The following is a 19,353-nucleotide window of genomic DNA, read 5'->3' as shown; positions in this document are numbered from 1 at the left end:
CTTTTACACTGAAACTGCTGCACTCCCGCCTCCCCCCCCCCCGGCATATCGATATCAGTATGAATCATACTTTGCCGACTAAAATCTGGAACAGATTACTTGCTCGGAGACGTTATTGGGGGGGGGGGGGGGAGGAGGGGGAAGGGGGGAGCGGAGCTTTACAGTTTCGAGCTCTGGGGGCTGGAAGAGGGCTGCATGAGGAGCAAATGCGGAATTAATCCAGCGCTCTCTTACGGGGCGCGTTTTCACAACTGCGATCAGCGCGGACGTGAGCTGCCTCCCCGCGCAGCGCCCGCCAGCTCTCAGCAGAGGCTGGAGAGAAGGAGTAACGCCCGGGGGGCGGGACGGGCCGCGCCGCTGCCTGAATCAACGCGAAACTCTCGGGAGCGCGGGGCCGCGCCGAAAACGGCTCAGATCGGTTCTCATCAGAGCACAACTGAGCCAAACGCGGCCCTCAGCTGCGCAAAACTCCGGCGAGCTGGCGGTGGGGCCCGGCTGCGGCCCCGCCGCAAACCCCTCACGGGCGCTGGGGGCCGCCCCAGCCCGTCCCGTCCCGCCCCGCCCCAGGCGGGGGGGGGCGGCCCCGCGCCGTCACGCGCCGCCGAGGTGCGAGGCCGCCGCGCTGGCGCTGCCCCGGCAGGAGCACGCGGGCGCCCGCCGCGCGCGGCAAGGGGCGCAGCGTACCGGCCCCGCGTTTTTCGCGCGCGCACGGGCGCGCGGCAGGCCGCAGAACTAACCGCCGCTTCCAGAGCTGGGGGCGGCGGGGGGGGGGGGCGGTGGTGAGAGCCGGCACACCCCCGGCCGCCGCTGCACGCCTCCCGCCGCCCGTCCCCCCCGCCTTTCCCCCCCCCCCCTCCCCTCCCCTCCCCGTCCCGTCCCGCCCTCCCCCATTCTTCCTCCCGAAAGTTTTTCTGGGCCTGCCCGCCCGGGTGATTCAGTCGCGGTGTCAATCACCCCGCCCTCCTCCTCCCGCTCTCCTTCCTCCCTGCGCCGGCTCCTCCTCCCGAGGTAAGTCCGAAACTTTATAAGTTGAGGTTTCCCCGCACCCGCTGGAAGCGGCGAGCGGGCGCGGCAGACGGGCCGGTGGCAGCGGCAGTATCCGCGGGGGGAGGCTGCGAGCCGGGGCGCTGGAGGCTGTGCCTTACCCACGCCGTGACTCCTCGTGTCCGTGTGCCGCTGCCCCACCCGCTGCCCCCCTCGCTCGCCGAAGATGTCCACAGCCATGGTGTCGCCCACCATCTTTGACCTGAGCGAAGTTTTGTGCAAGGTAAGACCGCGCCGGCGGCTGCTGCTGCTTTCCCAGCTCTTGAGCTTTGGAGCTCTTCCGCTTGTTTGGCGTCAGCGTTTCGGTTGTTTCTCCCGGCGTTGCGGTCGGGAGCCAGTTCGCTGCCGGGACCGGAGGACTCGGGGTCGGCGCTGAGCGTGGCCGCCCCGTCCCGGGACGCGCGGCCAGCGCCGCCGCCCGCGTTCCTCGGACGTTCCGAAGGAGAGGGCGGGGGTCGCAACCCCGCGCTCCCGGCGGGCTCAGCCGCGGCGCCGGGCGGGAGGGCCGGATCCTTCCCCTGCCCCAGGGGCCGGCGCTCTGCAACGTGCCCGGGCGCGGCGGGGCGGACGGCGGCGCAGCCGGGGCGGCGGGCGGGCTCCAACGCCGCGGGGCTCGGCCGCTGGACGGGAGCAGTGGGGCGGCGGGGGCTGGGTGGGAGCCGCCGCCGAGCTGCGAGGAGTGCGCTGGGGCAGGCGCCGCGTGCTGCTCTTCCCGCTCGCCGCCGTCCCCGGGGGGCTTTTCTGGATGAGCTCCGGTCTCAGAAGTTTTTCTGGACACTGCCAGCGGCTCCCCCACGTCTGGCGTTCAGCTTCGCTTCGCCGGGGCTGCGCGGCGGTACGGGGCGGCCTGGGGCCCTGGGGCGTCGCGGCGAAAGGGATGAAATGAAGCAGATGTTTCTGCGGACGAAGGGGGCCGCCGGGGCTGGGTGGGCGCCGTGCCTTTGGCCGCCCCGCTCGCTGCCCGCCGGGCCGCCGCGCTGCGCCGTGCGGTTGCCGGGGCTGCGTGCGGACGCCGGAGGAGGTGGTGGCAGTGACCGGTCCTTGCTTTCTCCCTGCAGAGCAACAAGATGTTGAATTACAGTCCCTCGGGTGTCAGCGGGTGCCTGCTGGACAGGAAGGCGGTGGGCACCCCGGCCGGCGGAGGCTTCCCTCGGAGGCACTCCGTCACCCTGCCCAACTCCAAGTTTCACCAGAACCAGCTCCTCAGCAGCCTGAAAGGGGAGCCGGCTCCCATGCTGGGGCCCCGGGAAAGCCGCTTCCGGGACCGCTCCTTCTCCGAGGGCGGCGAGCGCCTGCTGCAACAGAAGCAGCCCGGGGGACAGGTCAACTCCAGCCGCTACAAGACGGAGCTGTGCCGCCCCTTCGAGGAGAACGGCGCCTGCAAGTACGGCGACAAGTGCCAGTTTGCCCACGGCATCCACGAGCTGCGGAGCCTCACCCGCCACCCCAAGTACAAGACCGAGCTCTGCCGCACCTTCCACACCATCGGCTTCTGCCCCTACGGGCCGCGCTGCCACTTCATCCACAACGCGGAGGAGCGCCGTGCCGTGGCGGGGAGCCGGGAGCCCGCCGTCACCGACAGACCCCGCCTGCAGCACAGCTTCAGCTTCGCCGGCTTCCCCAGCACTGCTGCCAGCGGGCTGCTGGACAGCCCCACTTCCATCACCCCGCCGCCCATGCTGAGCGCTGACGACCTGCTGGGCTCCCCCACCTTGCCTGACTGTGCCAGCAATCCCTTCACTTTCTCCAGCCAGGAGCTGGTCAGTCTCTTTGCCCCCAGCATGGGGGTGCAGGTGCCCAGCGGGAACTCCCCCACCACCTTCTTGTTCAGGCCCATGTCCGAGTCCCCCAACATGTTTGACTCGCCTCCCAGTCCTCAGGACTCCCTCTCTGACCAGGAGGGCTATCTGAGCAGCTCCAGCAGCAGCCACAGTGGCTCAGATTCCCCTATCCTGGACACCTCAAGACGTCTTCCCATCTTCAGCAGACTCTCCATCTCTGACGACTAATCTGGGGTTTCCTCTTGCTCCCCCCCACCTCTGTTATGATGTTAAGCTGAACTCCCCCGTGCCCTGTCCCCAGTAGCGTGAGCTGGATGTTAACATGGCCACCTGCCTGCTGCAGACCCACTGGCTTAAACCTTAAGTGCCAAATTACGATGAAAAGCAATAACGTTTACAAAATTAGTGCCTTTTAACACTTTCACTGTGACTGTATTACCTCTCCAGCTGCAGAGGGCACCAGCAGCTCTGTGCACTTCCAGATGTGCAGGAAATGACCGGATCCAGCTCCCTCCACTGGCCATGTACTGCATCGCCCTCTCCCAGTCCCCCGACTGGCCAGTTTCTGCTAGGCTTGCAGGCATGTGGGCAAGTGTTAACATCCAGGTCTCTCTTCTCCCCTCCCCTTAAAGACTAATCTTGCCTGGATCCGCTCAGGTCTGTGGGAAGAAAAGCTGAGAACGGACAAAGGTTGTAACATGAGTGGGACTTCGACTGGGAGGAAGAAAAAAAAAACAAAACAAAAACCAGATGGACTATGAGAGACTTGATTTTGGTGCTAAAAGTCCCCTGCGTATTCATGTGACATCTTAAAACAAATAAAGAAATAGAGGGGGTGGGGCCGACGGAAGTCATTCCACACACACACACACACACACACACACACACACACACACACACAAGTTCGTGTAAACAAAAGTTCCAGTAGACATAGCTTTAATGGTTTTGCTCTAGAGTACTTTAGACCTATCTTAGAGCACTCACGCCAAGCTTTTTATTATTTTTTTTTCTGGGTTTTTAATTTTGTATAACTTTTCAGAAATTGGAGAGCAAATTTTGCTTGTCACTGCACAACAATATAAAAAAGCTTATTTAACTTATCAAAACGTATTTATTGCCGAAACCTATGCTTTTTTGTTAATTTTGTTCATATTTATCGGGATGATGAATCCATAGAATATATTCTTTTATGTTTAAATTATGATCTTCCATATTAATCTTAAGATTGTGAAGTGTCTTTTTCCTTTTTTCCCCACAGTTTAATATATTATACTACAATGACATTTTTGTAACTTTACACTTTTTTGGTTATTTTATTTTAAAAAATGAAAAAGTAATTTAAAAAAATGCAAAAACTGTGTTTGGATTATTTATTTTAGAATTTCCCCTTCCCCTTTTTTTTTTTTGTGTTGGACTGCAAATTTGAGTTGAGTTAATGTGCTTCGTTGCCTTTCTTCTCCTCTTCCCCTCCCTGGGTTGTGCCTACCTGGGCTTTAGAATGTACGTCCTGAGCTCTGTTGTGAGACAGTGTGGAGGGAAGACCTTTTTTCTTCCTCTCTTCGTATAGATTCTTTGAGGAGAAAAGCCTTGGGCTCAAAGTGCCTATCTGAAGACATTCCAAATACAGTTTGTCTTTGCGTTTCTGTATTCCAAGTTTAGAGTTTTCCTTGCCAAGGTGAACAGGACTGGCACAAAAAGAGTAATGAATGTAATTTTTTTCCCCATTACTGTTCACTACATTGCTTTTTCTTTGTGTGAGTTTATTTAAAAGAGAATCTCTTTTGTAACAACTGTTTGCAGTTTAAATCAATAAACCCCGAGTTTTTCAAGAAACTGACAGTGGAGCTGGTTTTACTTGCAAAAAGTGAGGGGCTGGTTTTAGGCAACCACTCAAGTGCAGAGACTTTCTGCCTTGTGACCCTTGAGGTGCCCACCATGTGCTCGGGCATCCCTCTGCCATTCCTTACTGATCAATGGGTAAAGCCACACAAGTGTGTGGGTGCACAGATGGGACAGCAGCAAATACCTGGTGTGGTGGCCCTGTCTGTTGGGGAGTCCTCTGATGTTGGTTGGTCATTGTGTTCCTGCAAGCTTCTTTGGGATCAGTTTAGCTTAAACCTTGGTTTGGCTTTTCTTTCTTAGGTGCCCTGTGTTCCTGTGCAACTCCTCCCCTCTTGAGGAGAGCCTGCATGTTTCCAGTGAGGGGTTGAAGTGGGATGTAGAAGTGATGCAGGTTTCCCAAGTCTCAGGCCTGGCTCATTAGTGAACTGGTCTGCTGTATCAGACAGAGTGGCTGTTTGGTGGATTGCATGGGAGAGTAATGTGGACCCCCAGGAAAGTCTCAGTGTACTGATCTCCCTGTTGCTGCATTCAAGACCTTGTACCCCTTGAAGGGTCAGTAAACCCAGAAACTTGTAAAGCCAGTGGTTTTGTTTAGGGACACCTCTTGGCCAGTGCTGCTCATGCTGTAAGCCTTGTGTTTCCACCTTTGAGCTCTCCTCCGGAGCAAACTTGGTGTTCTGTTCCCCTGAAACTGTTCCAGCTCTCTTCCCTATCAGGGGTGGAATACTGCTGCTGAACTACAGATCTTTCAGCTGTCTTGACATGCCTCAGCATTCAGGAAAGGCATTTCCTAATTCATGTTGAAAACGCTCCTGCCAAACAAAAGCGGCAGGATACCTCAAGGCTTACACCGGCGTACCCTCCCCGCTGTTGGCTTTGTGCAACACGCTGTCTTGTGTGGTCTGGCAGTTAGAGGTGAGCCAGGGGGAGGACGCCAAAATGATGGAAGAGGAGCGTGGCTGGTAGGAGCTGGTTCCCATGAACGGTGCAGAAGTTGTGTGGGGAGTTTGCTCGGCAGATACTGACGTAACTAGCACGTGATGCGGTCTGCGTGCTCATCCCTGAGAGAAGAGCCTTCAGATGCTTTCTGCTGACCGCAGCCTTGCCCCTGGGCACACAGGCGACGGGGCCGGCGTGAGAGATGGGCTGCCATCTGGAAAACCAGTGCCCAGCCACAGCAGGTACCCAGGCCTGCCTTCTTCCCCACGGCTGGAAGCCGAGCCGTTGGCCCCTGAAGAGCGAGCCGTATCTGATCTGGAGAGGATCCCAAGCCTATCGCAGTGCGTGCATGTGGAGCTTGAAACTGCTTGCTTCCTCGCTGGACTTTCTGTGCAGCTCTTCAAACAAATAGCCTTTTCTCAGTTAATAATTGGTGAAGAAAATAGCTGTATTGGTTGCATGGTGCTATTGGTATGACAAACAACTGAGAAGCTCTGCTAGAAGTAGGTCCTCACTCACAGTGTTTGTGTACTTTCCTTGTCCTAGTGCACTGGTTCTGGGAAGCCAGCACCATTTTTCTCCTGTGAGTTTATCAATGATAAATGCTCTGTCACTCAGTGTTTTCCTTTTTGAAATTAACCTTGAGGTAGGTCACACAGGCAATATAGAAGAGCAGAACAGCCAGCATCTGACATTTACCTTCTGTAGCAGTTTGTAAGACAGAGAGAGAGAGAGAGTGTGCATGCAAGAGCCTCCAGAAATGCAGAAATTTGCCTGATCTGATACTATTAGCATTCACTGTGGCTTGGGTATATGGTGGCATCTGTTCTGGAAGGACTTCTCCTTCCTCGAATGTACCATGGATGAGTTGTCCATGCTGCTTCTTGTAGGGTTAGCAGTTTGCCATGGTTGGTAATAGCCTAGCCAAAGCTCCAGAAGGTAAATAGCCTTTGCTGATGTGATGATTTTAAGATACACATGCCTCTGGCTTGAGGACCTCTCCATGCTCTGGGTCATTGATCTAGTGCATGGGACTCTCAGAGTGGCCAGGAAGGAGAGGATGGCCTGTCCGCTGACACAGTTGCTCCTGATGTGGCTGGTGTGCCAGGGCAGAGAGAAGCACCCACAAGGACAAGTGTCGTCCCATGGGAAGGGGCGTGACAGAGTGTGCCTCAGTTCACTCTACAGGTTGTACTTACAGCTCTCAGCGTGGGGCAGGGGGACACCTATGGTGGCTCTTGCTGCTCCTTACGTACTTCTTGTTATAGTCATGGATGCTTGCTGTGGGCCTCTTATAAGAAGACTTACAAGGGCCGTGCCTCTGGGCTGCAGACATTAGCTGTCCCTTGTTTTTTGGCTTCAAAGTCAGATGACTCCAGTGCCATCCACCATCAACGTGTCTAGCTGTTTTGGAAATTACAGCCAGCATGTGTGGCTGCTGTGCCAGTTGCCTCTTGGTAAGGAGCAACGTAATGACTTTGATCTGTAGAGCTCCAGGTGGCTCAGATCCCACTCCAGTAGCCGCCTCCCTCCCTTCTAATTCCTACAACAGCTGTAGGTGTCCCAGCGACTGTACTGGTTACTCCCTTGCTGTGGGCTAGATGTGACTTTTGTAACAAAACATCTTAAGTTCTCCAATCAGGCTGTAGAAACAGAGGCTGCCTCATTTCCCAAACTTCTCTGTAGGTGAGGGCTGAAAAATCAAATAGGGTTTCTCTGTTGTTGTTGCTGTTGTTGTTTTCAAAGACAGTTTGGAACTTTACTACCTAGTTTTGGCCAACCTTTGTTTAGCATCGCTTGGACATGGGGATGGTGTGCCAGATTGCAAGTAACAAAAAAATACCATTTACAAAGAACCCTGAAGTGCTCCAAGTTCCTGGTCCTGACAGAATCTGCCTCATAAGCATAGTCATGAAATTGGGAGGCAGAGAGGGAAAGGACTTGGAGAAGCAGAGAACGGTAGAAATATGCCTGTAGATCTGTTAGAAGCTGGCTCAAATTTTCAGTCAGCATGGTTCCTGCACAGGGAGGGCAGTGCTCTGTGGATGGGACTTGGAGCTGCTATTGCAAATCCTGTAGAGAAATCTGGGTTTTCTGCCAGGCCTTGCACAGCACAGGGGAGATGGCAGTGGGGCAGGAAGTGGTGGGGCAAGGCAAGAGCTTGAGACCGACTTCACACAGGTGGGAATAGCAAGAGTGAGAGCGAAGCCATGCTGTCCCAAATCTGAAGATTTCTTAGCTAGTGGTGTTTGGATGCGTGAACTGGGTCTCTCTCAGGAGCAGCAACATTGAGGGGAAGGGCTGGATAATGTAGCCTGCTGGATACTACCTGATGACTATGCTCAAGGATACGAATGAGTATTAAGATGCAATAATACATGCGAAAACCACAGCTTGCCTTTTACACTTGCTAATTGCTGCAATTTGTGTGGCCTGTGTTGGGGAAGGCTAGCACGTGCTGGAGTCTGGAGAAAGAGGTTTTGGGAGAAGGCGCAGCAGTCAGTGTGTGAGTAAAAAGGCTCCTGGCTGCGGTGCTGGAGGTGTTGTGGGGGCTGGATGCTGCTGACGCGTCCAGGAGTGGCACTGACACAAAAGCATGGCCTCCAGTACCTGTCTGAGAAGGGCTTGTACCTGAGGGAGGCTCCCTGCGCCTTGCATCCCGCAGTGTTCCCTGCGGTGGGGCTGGGGAGGCAGTTCTGTTGCAGGGAGGTGGGGTGGTGAGTGCCCTTGCACTCTGGTGGCAGGCAAAAGTGTGGTGCATGAAGTGAAAACGGGCCAAGACAATGAATAAAGAAGGATGGTGCCTTCCTCACCTGGGCCCCAACAGGTCAAGGGGAGCCTGTAGGAGAAGCAGGCTAAGGTGTATGAACCAGCCACAAACAGGAGGAAAAGATCAAAACTAGTGTTGGGAAGGAGTACAGCTGGGAGGAAGGGGATGACACCCCTCACAGAGGGTCCCTATGGGGCTGAGAACAGCGGGACGGATGGCGAGACTGGCTCTGTGGGGATGCTGCAAGCAACTGCCGGGAAGTTGTGGAACAGCCTTTGAGCTTGAGGCGGAGTTCAGCCCAAAGCAGTAGAAGATGAGTCTGCCTGGTGATGTAAAATGTACTTTGTTTGGGGACTCTCTGGCCTGTTAAACAACGCCTGTTCCTCACAAAGCCGACGCTTATTCCCTAGAAAACTTCCAACGAAAAGAAGAAAAAAACCGTTCCTCTGCGACACCCTAAACCAATACCTGCTGTGCCTGAGCCCTGTGGGCAGCTCTGCCGCTGATTTATATCCTCCCCCTCCAAACTGAAGGGGTTAGAGTGGAAACAGACGCCGCGTTAAACATAGCCGAGGGCAGCAAGCAGGAGAGCTGGGCGGTGAGGCGGGGAGGAAGCGGGGCTGCGGGCGGGTTCTGCCAGGCGTGACGCCGGTTCGGGTTTCCTCGTAGGCAGAACAGAGCTCCTTTTGGCTGGTGCAGCTTTATGGGCTCGCCTGGGTTTATTATACTGCAAATGTTTTGCATTCCACATCTTAATTTCCAGAGAGGCTGCTTTTTCTTTCCCCGGTTTTGATTTTTTTTTGTATTTTTTTCTACTACCGCTGCCTTAACCTCTTCTTTTTTTGCCCAGGTTTTCGTCAAAGCTGCCGTTTTCCGAGCAGAGGACCAGAGTTCTCCCTGCCTGGGCTCCAGCTGCAAATTAATCTCTTTTCATAGTTTCATTTTACGTCCGCCCACTCTCCCCACCACATTAACTTAGTCAACACATGGAAGTGAAATTTTTCCATGCGGGATCCAGCGAGTTGTAAGGCTGTTGTGGAGCACATGACTGCTAGCTCCTGAGTTCCCTTGCACCTCTGGGTGGAAGGAAGTTTCCTCATCCCCCACATATGTGAGCGGTTGTTGGTGTGATGTGAGAAGTTTTAACAACTGGAGTCATTGGAAACATTTCAGGGCTCAGCATTTCTCCCTGTATTTAAAGTCCCACCGCAGCAGCCGGGCAGAGGCAAAGCCATAGGTATGGCATGTTTGAGTTACCTGCGGTGCTACCAGACCACCGGTCAGCAAATGAGCCAGTCAGATACTTAGAAGTGGAGTCGTTCTGTCTCTGCAGGGTTTGTCTTCCTCCCAGAGAGGACAGACAGTGCAAGTGACGATGGTGCCGACACAGATGGATGGAGCCTGCACAGCCTGTGTAATAGATGCACTTTGTGCTTCTACCTGATGCCTTTCATGCGTGGGCCTGGGAGGACTTTACAGGTATTTCAGGCACCTGGCAAATATAACTGTACCTATTCCATGGGTTTTTAAAACCTGCTAGATATACAACTGCTAAGTGAAAGGGATTGTCCGGCAGCTGCACAGTTATCAGAGAAAGAGCTGCAAAAATAATTTAGGAGTCCTGATACTTTTTCTTCTGCCTTAGTCTCCAGGCAACAGCAAATATTTCTCCTGAATACTCTGGATGAGCAGATGCCAACGTTGATTCACAGGAAAAGGATGTAGCCACGCAAGCCATAGAAATGTTTGGGATGGTAGCCACGGCCCCTAAGGAGACATTAGGCAATATGGAACAGATGCCAGTGAAGTTATTTCTTGAAGCTCTTGCTGTGTTTGCTATAAAGAGATTTCTTGAGCAGTCTTATGTGGAAGCCATCAAGATTTACCTTGATTACAGCTACACAGAGACAATATACTGTGTTTCAGAGCTCTGGAGATGCTTCACAGGGCTTTTGGGCACTAGCAAAGTCCTGGTTTACTAAAGAAGTAACAGTCATAAGGAATGAGGAGAGGTTTTGTTCAAGGCCAACATCGGAGTACTAAAGGTATACTTTTGCTTGGAAAAGGGACAGAACTGAGTACGTGCAAAGAGGCTTCCTGTTTATCTTCTCTCAGCCTTCTATGCAGTGTTTACAAATAACCCCACTTTCCCCATGGTGATGCTTAGAAATTTATCATGGGATTTAAAAGCTGAGAACAAACCTAATTCACCCTCTCTTGAGGGTGCCCAGCCAAAAGAGCAAGGGGACCTGCAAAAAATAATCTTCCTCTAAGTGTAGGTTAGTGTGGCTTACAATTCATGGACTGAATCTGCTGACCAAGACATTTTCCTTCTTCTGGCACTTTTCTGAGGAGAAAGAAAAACACTTTCAATGTGGATGAAAACAGAACTGGAGATGTTTTCAAAACATTTGAAAGTTTGTTTCAATAGCTAGCGGGTTGTAAGAACTTGAGGGCTGGCAGCTGAGGGAGGCTGGAGACAGGCAGCCTGTGGTATTATCAGTGTATCCTCCAGGTTGTGCAGGACTTGTAGTGAGTCAGGCCTTTACTCTTAACTGTAACAGGACTGCTCTCATTATCCCCAAACCACCTCTCCAAGCACAGAGAGCTGTCGAGCGGTAGCCTTGAACGTCTCCAGCACTGACGCGCCCACGGCATTCCCTTGTCAGGGAGTTTCACTGCTCAGGCTATTTTAACTTCTCTATATGTAGCCTAATAACTAACCTGAATGTCTCCTACAGACGTTTGTCGCCATTAACTTTGTGTCCCCATCCTCTTTGGCTAACAAGACTGGAGCCCAGCTTCCAGGTGAAGCCCCTGCAGAATGGTACATGTGGTTTCACCTTTCAGCTTTCCTGCCAGCTGTGCTCTTCCCCAGCCTGTTCCCAGGGAAACTGCTTTTCCAAACCTTTCCACTCCTCTCTTCCCCTCCTCACTCAAAAATAGGTTGTCCTAAACCCACCCTGGACTTTAATTGTCAGCCTGGTTCTGCTACCACTGACACTGCCCTGCCTTTGGTCACTGTGGAGGTAGATTCAAACCTTTCTGGACTAATCTGTGATGAAGACAGGAGAAAAGCACTATGTGAAATTATGTTGGTTCTGTTAGGAGTACAATGGGATACAGAACTGGACCTCTTGTTACAGCACTGTGCTGCCAACTGGGGCTGTGTCCTATGTGTGTGGGCCACCCTGTCTCCCCTCACACAGTCTGACAGTGGTGGGTGCCTGGGTCTTGGCACTTTACCCCCACTGGATTGCAGTATGAATGTGCATGTATGCATGCATAATATCTAGCTCTGATATTAGCACTGTGCTCCACAGCACCCAGGGTCTTTGGGCAGTTGACCCACTATCAGGCAGAAGCAGCCTGGGACCCCTGCCAGTGTGCTCAGAGGAAGCCGTGCTCCTGCCCCTTGGTTTTCCTTCCCAAAGGAGAGATGCTCATCCCTGTCCCTGGGGAACATGAGCTTGGAAACATGAGTTGATTTGTTTCCACTTATCATTATCTTGGTTTACATAAATTACAGTGCTTAACAGCAGCCATAAAATTATCCGGACTTAAAAAAATTCAGCTGTAGAGTTTGGCCCTGTGACCTCCCTGATCAGCTCATTTCCAACAGGCAAACACAGTGGGAAAAAAACCCAGTCCCTTCTTGTTCATCACCAATGTTCATCTCCCTTTTGAATGAGCAGCTGACCTGCCTGATTTCTTACCGTTGGTCAGCATAGAAAAGTATGGCAAACCTTTCCCTCTGTGCTGCTTCATTGTTCTTAATAATTCTGTCAAGTTCTTTAAATCAGCTAAATAATCCAGCATCTCTCACCAGGGGCCACAATGTCACTAATATTTTAGAGTCAGGGTCTGCCCTGAAAAGAAGGCTCCTTGGCGAAGCAGTGATGATCCTCTTTCAGGCATGTTGGATGACCTCTGGATGTACTGCAAGTAAAATATTTTCTCCTAACATCTGCCTCATCTGGAAGCTGAAAGGCAGGCTGGCTGGTTTCATGAATCGCTCTTGAGTTGTGTTAGGATTTCAGCAATGAGAATCTGGTTTCCAGTTGTGATAAAGAAAGAGAACAGGTTAGATGCCTAATGTAGCCAAAGGGAAAAAAAAGGCAATAAAATCTTATTTTAGTTGCTAAGACCAGAAACTATGAATCTAAATACCCATGAGCTGGTCAACCAGCAATTATTAGATAGGCACCTTTCCAGAAGTGGTACCTGCACTTTATTTCTGTCAGCAAGTTGGATGGGACGGTACAGATTCTTGGGTCCTTTCTACTCCAAGAGAGGTGGGTAACCTGTAAGACCATTTTCTATCATGTCACTAGATTACTGATCATAAAAATCTTCAACCTTTGGGTCATGCTACTTATTTCCTCCAAAAATCTTTGCAAGAGGCATTATCAAATTGGTGTAAAAAGTTGACCTACAGTATCTTTATTAGGTCACTTCTGTCTGCCGTTCCTCTTTTTTTTTCTTATTCAGTGTATGACGATGTCATTGCAAGCAACATGATTAGCAATCAAAATCACTTGGGCAAATAAGATCAGAAACCTGTGTCCCACAAGCAATCCAGCCCTAAGCACCCCAGGAAAGTGAGCAGGGGTGGGCATGAGGTAGGTGAAGTCAGAGGGCACGAGACAGTGTTTGTGGGTTGGAAAGTGCATGCGATGCTTTCTCTATAGCTTTGCAGACAACAGTGGCTAAAAAAAGGACACACAGGTACTACAGGGGGTCAGCCCTCAGCAGCAGGCCATTGGCTTCATGTTGGAGATAAAAGGCCCTTTGCCCCCAGTGGCTCCAGCAGAAGAGAGTGGGAGCCCACCACGGCCGCCCTGCTGCTGGAAGAGGCGGCGTGGCGCAGAGGCACTGTGCAGAAGCATTATGCAGCAGGAACATGCTGCTGGTGAGTGAGGATCAGATGCTCATTTCGCTTCCTATTTTTTCTTCCTCCTGCCTGCAGCCCTGCTCTCCAGCCACCATGCTTAGCACCCGCACCCTGAGCAGGGGCTGTAACACTCTGCTCACTGTCTGGGGGCATCTTCCTCTGGGGAGATGTGTGCTGTCTCTCCCTTGGGCAGGAGCAAAGGATTTAAATGTTTCCCAACATGTAGACAAGCCACTTGAGTCCTGGCCAGCTATACTGAGAGTCAGAGACAAGCAGGACCATGTCAAGAAAGAAGCAGGAAGCCCACCAAGCTCCCCTGACCTGCTGAAATGTGGATCTCTGCTCCTACGAGGTGCCTTCCTCTGGCTTTGCCTCCCCGGTCCTTTGCAGGACTAGGACCTCATGTTCTTCATGTCCTTCATAATGAGTTACTTTCTAAAAGGCCTGAGTAAGTTCAAAGGGTATGCTGAGTTCATCTCCTTTGGGGGACAGAAAAAATGCAATGCCCTTGCATTGTCCTAAGTACTGTCCTGTCCAAGATGCCCTCCTCACTGCTAAGGCTATGGGCTTGTATTGCTCTTGAAGGGAGTGCAGACTGTACCTTTGCCAGGTCAGGGGTTTGCTGCTACATTAGCACACAGGCACTGTACTTTCCCACTGGGCCCTAGAGGATTTTTTTAAAGTAGTGAAACACCGTCTGTCTTCATTAAAAACTGGAAGACAATGGGGTTCAATATGATAATTTGTATCATTAGGATTTTGAAAAAGTACATTATCCCCTTTTTTTCCCCCTGTACATAGAGATTAAGTTTCTCTATGGCAATGACGGGTGATTCAGACTGTTCCCCCCACTCCATCTAAGTGAAATACAAAAAGTAAACAAGAAACATGAATGCTAAAAGAAGTTAAATCCAGTCCAGCTCCAGGTAACAGCAAACAAACTCTTTTTCAGTGCTGACACACAGAATTGGTCCTGAACTGGTCTGCTAGAAAAACAAATCATAACACTCAAAAAAAGTAAACCAGGAAGAGAGGAAGAAACCGCAATTCAGGACTGAGCATCTGAGCAGCGTGGAAACAAGTGCTGGTGGGGGATGGAGCCTTCAAATCCAGCCAAGGGCCTCTAGTTGGTACTTCCCAAATGCAGTGGGGAGTACTAGATGAGGGACCAGGAGAAAGCCTGAATGTACTTTGTTCAGCACTGGCCAGCTTGGGTCCTGCTTTTATCTGCTTTGTAAACGGCTACATTAAAAAAGAAAAAAAAAAGTGAAACTGAGATCAAGAAAAGAAACAAAAAGTCCCAAACAAACATGGTTTTGGTAGAGGAATTGCATTTTTGAACACTGGTGCTGTTTGGCCTCTCAGGTTGTCAACAATCTGTTTCATGCTGAACACAGAGCACAGCGTGGTGGAAATACCTATGAAGCAGAGAGCACCTTATCAAGGCACTGTACCAGGAAATGCACCGCTTTCTTGGCTTTTTCATACCACGGTTAAACCCAACAGTGTGCCTCATCATAATATATGCCTTATCGACCTCACTATCTGATGACAACAGCAGCCCTGAGGAGACCAGACTGACATCATCCAAAACCTCAGTAGTTCAGAGCAAAGGCTGATATGTAGCTAGGCTACAAGCTGTGCTTTACTGTGTTGATCTCTTTGTACTGAACTTGCAGGCACTTTGTTAGAGGAGAAGGAATATAAAAATCAAGCCCAAACAACTTTTTCAGAACGTTTCTCACAAGCTATCATTCTGTTTAGCAAACAAACACAGTAAGCGGGGGATGTTTTTCTCCTCAGCAAGTGGAAAAAGTCTGTTCCACAGCTTTCTGCAGCTTTGAGAAGGGGAAAGAAAAGCCCAAACCAAAACACTGTCACTGCCTGGAGGAGAGAAACAGTGCCACGGGTAATTTGGTAGAGTCCCATTCCTAGCTGAGCCACATACAGCTGTATGGGGCTGTGAGGTTGATCCAGCTGGAGCTCTGACTGTCCGGGTCCTAAGCTTCTGGGTGCCTGGTTCACAGCCACATTGCCAGTCTCCTTGTTGGGTTACTGCCGTTTCACTGTGACAAAGCATGCTGGCTCTGGTCTCTTTTCTCTCATTTAAGACGAGGGGAATTTCTGTATCACAAAAATAAGAAAACCGAAAATAGAGTGGGCTTTTCTTGTGTAACATTCACCAGAGTGCTCTGCTTTTAATTTGTCCTCCCTGTCCTGAGTTCTTCATAACACCTTCTCTCATTTACGTCAGCAGAGATTTACCACACCCCACTTATTTCAGACCTGGATAGCACCTTGGAAAAAGCTTACCACCCTTTCGGAGCTGCCGCTTTATGTCTTGGACAAAACACGAACATATGGGGCCATATTCATTCATGAACCGGCTTTGTATTTGTACAGCACCTAGCAGAAGAGGGTTTACTTCTGCTTGGAGTTTGCTGTAGTACAAAATTGTTCTTAACACACCCCCACCCCCCCAACCCTGCTTTTAGTGTTTGTTGTTGGGCTTCTTTTAATTGTAATGCAAGCTTTCAGAGGGAAATGAAGTTGTATTTCAATGCATAGCAACACGAGAAGGGCCATCTAGCACCTGGATGCTAAGTGTCCTTTTACAGCCCCCATTCAGGCCCAGCACCCACCACCCGGGGCGATGCACGGCACCGCGGGCCACTCTGCCCTGCTGCGGCCCCGGGCTGGGCGGGGGGCAGGGCGGGACACACACCTTCCAGAGATGTCTGCATCTCTCCGACGGATTTAGGGACCTGGAGAGGGTGGGCTGTGACAGGATTTGGAAGCTACCACGAAGGGCACACTCTGCTCAGGCCACACCCCTCCCCCTGCATGGGAAAGCAGCGTGGCACAGGGACGGGCTGCCAGGACCCGCACCGTACCCCCGTCCTCTCTGTGTTATCTGCCAGAACAAAGTGAATCCCCTGAGAGAAGAGCTGACAAGCCCGATTCAAGCAGATGTGCCTGGTGGATGCATTTTTGAAAGGCTCTCCCCCTGCCCCAGATGCTGGGGCCAGGCTGATCAGGAGGCAGGACTGGTGCTGAGGAGCTGCAGCTGGGAGCCGGGTGGGAGCTAAGCTGGCTTGCAAAAGAGGGCTCTACCTTCCAGGACAGTCATTGCATCCTCATTGTGCTCTCGCTCATAAACTGCGGGTTTCCTACCCTCCCATCACGCCTGCTTGTCTCCAGCAGCCGTGGGGATGGTATGACTAACCGGCCAGATTACGAGCATGAGGTGCTTCAACAATGTGTAAAGGTTTTGTTGTTGTCAAAGTACACAGAGTGCTGAGGAAGCATGCACGGGAATTACCTGGCCTGTGTCTGCTTTTTCCATTCTCCTGAATACAAGTGTAACACCTAAGTTAGCTGAAGCTTATCAAAGGTATCTCCTAGCCCACTCAAAAAAATCAAAGCTGGAGCTTCAAGGAAAAGATGCTCTGGATATCTGGTCCTTAAAACTGCTATAAATCTTTCCTGTTGCCAAAGGATTAAAAATTACCCAATAAAAGATGACAACTACCCCAAAAAAGATAATTTTTTACCGACTCGATGAAGGCCTGGCTCAAGGGAAGGGCTGGAAAAGACGTCTGGTGGAAATAAAATTTGCCCCTTCAGATAGAGCATTAAATAAACCCTACATTGTGGGACTGAGGGAAGCCTCCCAGAACAAGTGTAAAGAGCTTAAAGTGTTTTTTCAGGCATATTCTTGCTCTCTATTTTGTTGAGCAGATTTCTTGGTCTTTTAGAACTTTAAGGAACATTGAGAATGTAATGTGCCATCGGGGGAAGGCTTGCAGAAAGGCTTGATTGGAAGGTGGAATCATTTTGAACTCTCTCCTCCTACAATACTCTCTAAATTACTCCTCTGAAGCACACTTGGTGTTTTCCTGCCTGCTGTATACAATGCTGACATTTGCCTGGCCCCACTATATTATTGTTAGTGATTTGGTTGATTTACTCGTATTATTGCTAAAAATATTATTTTAAAAATATGCAATAAATAACAGATAGGGGTTTGTTAAGAAACGCAGGTAGAGTTTTTCAGGTTTAGAGACACTGTCTCCTTTCTGGTCCTGCTTTCCGGAAGAGGAAGGGCCTTTGAATGGCTCTTGTGAAATATGCTGATGGTCTGAGCATCCCCATCACCAGCTCCCCATGACAATGGCAACCGATTGACCACTTGATGGCCGTCTCCGCAGCAGCCCGGGAACAGATGAGTCATGGAAAGTGGAGTGCCCTTTACCCCGGTTGTCTCCCCAGCCCCTCCGAGAGAAAGTCAGCGCTGCTTTTTTGTCACCCCGTGAAGCACTGAAACAAACCTCTTCGGCTTCCACGGAAGTTCAAGGCAGCGTTTGTCATCAGCGTCACCTAAGAATGTCGTAGGAAGAGAACAATCTCCAGTAGAGCTGGGCATATTACTTTACGTTGATAATTGATTCTGTGCTACTTCAGGCCAGGAAAAATGTTTTGTATTTGGAAATAGCTTTAGCAGAAAGTGCTCAAGCCCATTGCTGTGCTTGGGTGCAGCTGTATCTAAATGCTGGTTTTCAGTTCAGAATGATTTTTTGATCTCGAGTTTGGTTACATTCTAGTAACTTCTAAATGAAACGACCCTCTTGGGTTAAAAAAAAAGAAAAAAAAGAAAGAAAATCAGATTAAATACTGTGTGCTTTCCTGAATAGAAAATTACTGTTTGGGGGATGGGGGGAAGTAGCTTCCATTAGATGAGGAAACTCAATTCTTTTTATTTGAGATCTGCCTGGAACATTAATCAATTATTCACACAGCTCTGTTACTGCAGCTCAGATATAAATACCAATGAAGCCAAGCAGGGAGGTATTCAGAATTTCCTTTGAGGTATTCTCAAGTGAAAAGAAAAAAAGTTTAAAGGAATTCTTTCTCTCCACACAGGTTGCATACTGGGAGAAAGAAGTGTGAGTCCTGCCTGAATGCTGTCCCTTTCCCTTGAAAGGAGCTTTGCTGCTTTTGTTAGCCTTGCACATGGGAGATAGTATGTGGCACGGCCCTCCTGACGCAGGCGGCCAGGTAGCTGTGTGGGAGCCACGCAGGTGAGTCACAGCCGCCCGCAGCACCTGCCTCCTTCCCTCCCTCCTGGTCCTTCCCTGCCCACACCACCCCTGCGCAGCAGGAATTGTCATCCCCTCCAAGGTGCTCGCCTGATGTTTGCTGCAAAATTTCCGTGTCACTCGGAGTGCCGATGCAATGGGTGGACATGGCTCTGATGACACTGGCTGTGTAATGGTTCAGTGCTGGAGCTTGGCTGGGTTCAGTGCTGAGCTTTTGTGCTGACACGGTCCAGTGGTGCCAGGATCTGAAGTGCTGAGTTACTCAGAGCTGTGGTCTGTGACTCAGCACCAGTTAGAGGTTTTCGGCTCACGTGCCTGTGATGTGAGGTTGCAGTGATGTACTGGAATTAAACAAAGTGACATAGAAATGAAGGCTGCAATGGCAATTGCACCTAGTGCTGGCAGCAAAGCAATAAACAGAGGTTACTGGGAGCCCACAGCGCAGACACCCCCCACCTCATTGTGGTCTGGTCCTCACGGTTTTAAAATGTGAGGGAAAAATGTTATGGCCCCTGCCAGTTTTCCAATGTAGGAAACGCATTCCTGACCTGCGCTGGAGATCATTTTAGCTGCAAGCACAGGGAGACCTGTCACCGTGGTTGGCGCTGTGCCTACACCTGTTAGTAATGAGAGGGCCTGGCGGCACCTCCGTCATCACCCCACTTCTCCCTGTGCCGGGTTTTGGGAGTGGTGCTGGTTTTGGGAGCTGTGCTGCTTCATGCCCTGGGGCACAACGAATTGCCTTTGCAAGCCCAGTTCACCTGGTAGAGGTGTGGAAGATGACAGCAGCCCCCAGGACAACTGGGAAGGGAGGGGGGGGTACTGAGCTGGGCCCAGCCATGGGCTGGGGGATGGCCTGGAGGAGCTGGCCATACCTGTCAGGGACCTTATTCCTTGCAGCAGTGCTAGGTAGGGCCTGGCAGCGGGGTGCAGGACGCCTGCCTGCCTCAACACTTCCCCTTCCAATAGGCTACTGCTGCCATC

The 19,353-nt window shown here is 51.2% G+C and overlaps 1 protein-coding gene across 1 annotated transcript; it reads left to right on the top strand.

Annotated features, from left to right (window-relative positions):
- The first annotated feature begins 1,064 nt into the window (after positions 1-1,064).
- ZFP36L1 (ZFP36 ring finger protein like 1) lies at positions 1,065-4,658 on the top strand. Its single transcript, XM_084263611.1, has 2 exons — positions 1,065-1,267; positions 2,103-4,658. The coding sequence occupies exons 1-2, from the start codon at positions 1,211-1,213 to the stop codon at positions 3,051-3,053; spliced, it is 1,008 nt and encodes a 335-aa protein (XP_084119737.1). The 5' UTR covers positions 1,065-1,210; the 3' UTR covers positions 3,054-4,658.
- Positions 4,659-19,353: the final 14,695 nt, after the last annotated feature.

This window comes from Gallinula chloropus (assembly GCF_964237585.1).
Source record: "Gallinula chloropus genome assembly, chromosome: 4".
Classification (NCBI taxonomy): domain Eukaryota; kingdom Metazoa; phylum Chordata; class Aves; order Gruiformes; family Rallidae; genus Gallinula; species Gallinula chloropus.
This window is presented reverse-complemented; position numbering and strand designations above follow the sequence as displayed.